This window comes from Limulus polyphemus, unplaced genomic scaffold, assembly GCF_000517525.1.
Source record: "Limulus polyphemus unplaced genomic scaffold, Limulus_polyphemus-2.1.2 Scaffold2499, whole genome shotgun sequence".
NCBI classification, from domain to species: Eukaryota; Metazoa; Arthropoda; class Merostomata; order Xiphosura; family Limulidae; genus Limulus; species Limulus polyphemus.
This window is the reverse complement of record NW_013668109.1, coordinates 150,179-157,053: the sequence shown is the minus strand read 5'-3', so window position 1 is coordinate 157,053 and position 6,875 is coordinate 150,179. Positions and strand designations below refer to the sequence as shown.

The 6,875-nt window shown below is 31.9% G+C and overlaps 1 protein-coding gene across 1 annotated transcript in view; it reads right to left on the bottom strand.

The window, feature by feature from the left end:
• Positions 1–893: 893 nt before the first annotated feature.
• The window catches only part of LOC106467136 (putative polypeptide N-acetylgalactosaminyltransferase 10), an 80,420-nt gene continuing 74,438 nt past the window's right edge, over positions 894–6,875 (bottom strand). The window contains exons 9-10 of the mRNA XM_022395269.1: positions 4,072–4,215; positions 894–3,546 (exon numbers count right to left, since the gene is read on the bottom strand). Coding sequence (XP_022250977.1) covers positions 3,394–3,546; positions 4,072–4,215 — 297 coding nt within the window. The 3' untranslated portion in view covers positions 894–3,393. The remainder of the gene's footprint in view (positions 3,547–4,071; positions 4,216–6,875) is intronic.

The following is a 6,875-nucleotide window of genomic DNA, read 5'->3' as shown; positions in this document are numbered from 1 at the left end:
ATGTTTGGTGTGATGGGGATTCGAACCTGCGACCCTCAGATTGCGAGTCGAGCGGCTTAACCACCTGGCCATGCCGGCACTACCATGCAAAGCTACTTGAAGGCTATGAATTTATTTACAAAAAAACTGAGATTATTAACCTTTTTGCTGTTGATTAAAATTACTGATGTTCATTTGTTGAAACCTTAATGAATAATTCTTATTTGGAATGGTGATTAGTTACCCATTTATAAAAATTTTATTTTCAATGAGCAAAAAATAATACTGTTATTAACAAACACTTCATCTTAACTACTAGAAATACTTTTTTTATTTTGCTTATTACTACCTCTCATAAGTGTAAACAAAATTAAATCACCAAATTGCCACAAAAACAAATCAAGCACCATCTTAAATATTCAGTGTTTTCAAACTTTAGAATTTCAAACTAGCATACATACAACAAGGAAACGAATGTCCATTTTCCAAGTGTTCACCTAACATTTAGGTGTCTTGTATTGTTAATGTTCTTGAAAAATTCCACTAAACGAGAGATGATTTCCAAGGTTATGTTTTAAAAACAGTGAAATTTCAATTGTAAAACTGTGAGTAAGGATACTGAGTCACCTACAAAGTTATGATATACTTATGTGTGTGTGTTTTCATAAAAGAAAATGTTTAGTAGTCAACAAGTAGTGGTAGTAGTAAAATATTTAGAACAATATTCTATATGGTAATGTACTTATAATAACCATGCAAATAATTAATTTTTAACTTGTAAATTAAAAAGTTTTATTCTAAACATAGTTATTTTGTTTCAAATACATATAACATAAAAATAACGCAGTTTCAAAAACTTACATGGTTCATGATGTGGTTCACCAAAATTCATTATCTTAAAAAAAATCAGTGTTTACATGCAATAACAACTGAAGTAGTAATGAAACAATTACAAATAAATATTAGCTATTCATCAAAATAGCCTTGCTCATTCTCAAAGAATGAAGGAAGCTAAGTGCCCTATGAAATAAGTAATACATTCACTGACTTCAATAGCATTAAGAACATCTTTAGAATTGGTTAGTTTTTTGGTGCTTTGCAAGAAAAAAGAGCATCCAAATTTAGCTCAGATGTTTAACTATATTTTCTCAATATGAAAGGAATATAAGTTTATAAAAGAAAAAATTTTTAAAGATTATGTTTTGTTTCCATGAATCTCCAGGCATGATAAATTAAACAAAAATTATACTAAAGTTTGAAGAGATTTTCCACAAAGCTGTGTTAAAAAGTTAGTTTCATACATGTAAGGCAAGCTCGGCAAAGTCAATCGTCACTGACATTAAGTGAAAACAGCAGTAACAAACACAGAAATTATATATACATATCTTTAAAAGATAACATCTAAGCTCAGTATAACATGGAATATGTTAGAATTATAACTTTTACAAACCAGTACAAAAAGAAAAACCTAATTTAGAATTTATGTGTATGTGTGTGTTTAACAGCAGAGAACTATTTCACTGATTTATAAGAATAGCCCTGTCCAAAAACTTTAAGATACAGTATTATTCAAATATAAATTACAAACCAGTACTGCAGAACAACATTCAAGAGAAAATCTTTACTTTTATTGTTGTAAAGGTGTGAGAAGGTTAATATTTATTAAGGAATAGAAAGAAATATCAAGCACAGTTATAAGTGTACACACTGTTGATTGAGTCACAGACGTTTTTAAGATCATCTATGTGTTATCTGTAAAACTGAAATTTTACAGACATATACCATGGAACAAAAGCAAAGAAGTCTAAAAAAATAAATACATATAATTCTGACAATGAAACGATTAAGACAATTGGAAGTGCAGCTTACAATGAAGTGAAATACTTTTATGGAGTGAATCATAATTATACTTTTTAATTGCCCCCATTTTGTAATAAAACCTCAACTCAATAATTATGTACCTTAACTGGTGTTACAAAATCTATAAAACGTTTCTTTAAGGTATGCTTTATAAACGATAGAAGCATAAATAAAAAAGAACAATATGAGGGTTGTCCAAAAAGTTCATGGCCCGACATAAAAAAAAACTGGAATGTAAGTTTTTCTGATAAATATTAAGTTTGAATCTTTTTATGAGTAAACAAAATGCAACATGTAACTTAACAAGCTTATTTTGTGTATTGCAGCTTTTTGAATGAAAGAATTGAGCAGTGTTAAACACCATGAAGAAGATTGAACTTCGTGCCATGATCAAATATTTTGTTAAAAAGAAAATGACACCGCAAGAATTTCACCAGGACATGGATGCAAAATTAGCAGTGGGTGCTCCGGCAGATTCAACAGTGTAAAAGTGGTGTGCTGAGTTTAAGCACAGTAGACAAACATGTAAAGATGATTCAAGGTCAGGTCGGCCATTGACATCGATCACAACAAAAATTGTAGATAAAGTTCATGATTTCATAATATATATATTAGAAGAATTACTGTTAGAAAGACAGCAGAGGAAGTGGGAATTCACAACAGTACTGCATCAAGCACTTTGAATGACAGTTTGGGTATGAGTAAGTTTAGTGCCAAATGGATTCCAAAAATGTCATATGAGCAGAAATGGATCTGAATTGATGAAAGCTAATGCCTACTCCAAAGGTTTCAGTAGATTTGTAGCTATGGGTGAAACATGAGTTCATCACCTCAATCCAGTGATAAAAATACAAAGTTTGCAATGCAAATACCAAAGTTCACTCACCCAAAAAAGTTAAAGTCACAACCCCCTGCTGAGAAGGTCATGGCATCAAGTTTTAGGATGCCAACGGTGTTTTACTAGTTGATTATTTTGAAAGGGTTCAACCCGTTGCATCTTTAATCAACAGCTTACATCAATAAATCAAAGAAAAGAGAAGAGGATTGCTCAAAAAAGGTGTGCTCTTCCATCACGACAATGCCCCAGCTCACAAATCGCAAGTTGCTTTGAATGCTATCCATGATGCTGGCCACAAATTACTCAATCACCCCTTTACTCACTGGATTTAGCTCCAAGTGACTTTTTTCTCTTCCCTAACCTTAAAATCTTTCTAAAAGGCAAAGATTTTAGAGTGATGATGATGATCTTGTACATACTGTCCAGTCATGGATTAAGGACAAAGAAGAACAGTACTTTCAGAAGGGCATAAAGGTCTTAGAGCATCACTAGTGCAAGTGTATAGATTCAGGAATAGATTATGTTAAAAAATAAATCATAGTTCAACAAGTGTCTCTTTTCTTTATAGGTTGGCCACAAAATTTTTGGACACCTCTCATAAAATCTCAGTTGAAGCTAAATTTACAGTAAAAGTATTATCACAACTTCTGCCATGAGATAATTCAAAGCTCTCAGTTATGGATAATAACCATTAACTTTGCTATGATATGATTATTTCACCAATTTGCCAGTGCAGAAACATTAACAAACTCAAATTTCCATTTTTGATTTTGACTGGATGTCTCACAGGGACTCATGAATAGTTCTTGACGTTCACTATCACAATCCAGACAGTTCCCAGTGATAGGATGTAATAGATGTTGACTGTTCTGAAAGTTAATGAAAATATGATATTTTACTTTAAATGTAAATCAGTATGTTCAAAAAATATTTGTATACGTTAATTGAATAGGGAATAATGCTTGGAATAATAAAATAAATATTTACTTAAAGGAAAGTCACAAAGTTTGTCTTAAATGTAAGTAGCACAGTTTTCTATACATGAAAATATCTAAAAAAGAAAAGATGACAGTTTTTTAATATTTTATAGCACTTTCGTGAAAAATTATATCATTCTTTTCTGATACAAAACTGTAATACATAAATTTCAATGAAACATATTTCCACTTTAGAAGCTATAACACATTACATATTCTATCTAAAACCTAATAACTAAAACCATATATGAATGAAAGCATGTATGATTTCCTGTTTACAGCACATGTTCTCACAAGCAAAAATAATATCAACAACAAAATAATTCAAACATAAATGGTGTTTACATAAAGAAAATTACAATAAACATGAGATAAATGAAAAACAAATGCAGAAGAAGATAAAAACAAGAAACTTACCAAATCATACTTCCAAAGTTGGTTTCCTTGCATGCCATGGCAATTCCACAGAACAACAGGTGCATGCGATTCTGAGCCGGAGACATCAAAACAAACACTTCTTTTGGCTGGACGGATATCTTTATGCCAAGTGAGGACAAATTGCTGAACAGTAAAAACACAAAAGCCACACTTTGCTAAACGAAGTGTTTTTTGGAAATGTGTTAAAAAGTTGAAATTAATAAATGTTAAGTGCACAAGTTCAAGAATCAAATAGTAAACAAAAGCCATATTTTCCATAAGTAAAACAAAACCAGAACCCAACTAAAACCAGTTTTGTTAAATAAACAGCTTATTAAATGTAAAAAGTACACATAGGTACCACTAATTAGGAAGCTTTTAATACATAAAAATGTATAGTCATTTTTAAAAAGCAGTTTATATTTAAAATATCTACAGAGGGTTAAGCAAATAAAATTAAAATATTTATGAAGAAGCAAATCACGTGACAAACACAGTTAATAAAAAATCTTGGTAGAATGACATGTATCAGAACTACATTTTGCTATTTTGTAGGGAGTATTTGTTTGTTTATAGTTAAACACAAAGCTACATATTGGGCTATCTGTGCTGTGCTCACTATAGCTATTGAAACCCAGTTTCCAGTGTTATAAGTAAACAGACTTATTCGTTGTGTCACTGAAATACCACCAAAAATAGATTGCTTTTTCTGGAGTGGTATGTAAAAGGTTTTTCCAGTATATGATATTCAAACACTCAGATCATAATGATGTATTCAGATCAGGAATCTAGGGTGGTATCCCTTGCATTGTAAAACAAAGGAATATGGATCAATTTGGGGCACTAGGACCATCCAAAAAGAGATCTGCAACAAATCATACCCCAGCAGTGGTAAGTAAAGTGTGTCATCTTGTAACGTGAGAAATAAAGAACACAAAGGTCAGTGGCAAAAGCAATCTACATACCCGAGGCAGAAGGACATACAAAAAAATCAAGGATCTCTGTTTGGAAAAGTGACGCAAGTCATATGTACACAAGTTTTATCCATGACATATCCATTCAACTGTTGCATACCTCAAGCAGCTGGAGAATGAAACGGGTATACTTGCTATTCTATACAAATACATACTATTCAAGTAACAAGGCAAAGCACCTATGAACTTCTGTGTGATTGGACTGTTTAAATGGGTGCGGGGAAACTGTCATCCTTAAACAGTAAGTGATTTATAGGAAAGCATGCAGGGAGAAACTATGTGCTTTTGACAAGACAGCCTTAGAATATTTTTCAATGGAAATTATGCTGCAGAATTATTATCAAGATGCACACTGTCAGATAGAGCATGACTGGATTTGATGACATAAACTGCAAGGATGTTTTGAGGCTCCAAAATTATTCAAATATAATGTAAACAACCTCTGTATACAGTTGCTGTTAAAATACAGTTTATCAAAGAAAAACTGCATACATGTATTACTGAATAAACAGCCAGTTAAGTGGAAATGGTTATGTAGTTTCTTTTTTTGATTAGCTTGTTAAGTGTAAAAAGTGTGTAAAAATATTGTCAAGTAACTATTCTAGTTTACATATTTATGAATTATTTCAGAGTAAAAGCAGTATAGTTTTATTTATTGTGAAAAATGATTTAAGTGGTTATGGAGTATATTGTATAAAGAAAAAATATGAATACACACAGCTAAAGTAAACTGATGGAACAGAGAATCAATAGACAGGCAACAATATCAATAACAAAGTTACATAAGTTTGTTTTATTTTTTTCTTTAAAGAAATGCTTTCTTTGGTAAGAAAATAAAATAGTTCATGAAGTTAAATTACATTATTTCTACTGCACTGTTGATCTGATCATCTTGAAAGAAGACTGATTGATATATTTTAAAAGCCAGATTTTAATACAACATGATTGAAGACTTAACTGTCCTTGCAGGATTAATTTATATATATAGAGAGAGAGAGCAAAAAAATCTGTATGTCTGTCTGTTTGTCCATTACCTAACTATTCCTAGGTTGCTGGGCTTATCTCGACCAAACTTTGTGGGGTGATAGTTTGGAACATGGGGCATGTTAATGGGGGTTCACAACCCCTCCACCCCTGTTATTGCTGTTATTGAGCATCTATTATCTTTGACGTAAGTTAACGTTAGCTACATTTATAAAGGGCGCCATGCCCTTACACCGAAAAAAACTTTATTAAAGTTTTCATAACACAACATATACACAGTTGGGGAAAGGCACACAAACGTCTTATATATATCTCTCAGAAAGTGTGCTAGCACTCTCTTTGGTGGAATGGAATGAAAAAATGACTGACACTATTGCAATAATACATAAACACAGCTAAAGTTTCTACTCCAACAGCCACCATAGGACTGATGTGAAGAGCCATTTTTTGAGTTATACCCACTTCCTACTTTGACCCATGACCTCTCAACCTCGGCCCGTAAGACACTTTTGCAGCCAATTAATTAATTATGTGAAACACCATGGAAAGACATTAAGAGCTGGGTGTTGAAAGCAGGTAACAGAAAGTACCCTGACCATTGCACATTGTCAAAACTTGCTTTTTTGAATAGTAGGATATAGTAAGTTACACATATAGGTGTGAGATAGGCTAAGGATTATTCTACAGTAGGTGTCTGACTTTTTGGCAATAAATTCATAAATAAACAAACAGCATGCACTCCACTTGTTTTCAAAATAATATATTTATATATATATATACACAGCGTGGTCACAAGTAAATAGACACCACCTTTTCAGAAAAAATGAAAATTTTCAGTCATATTCA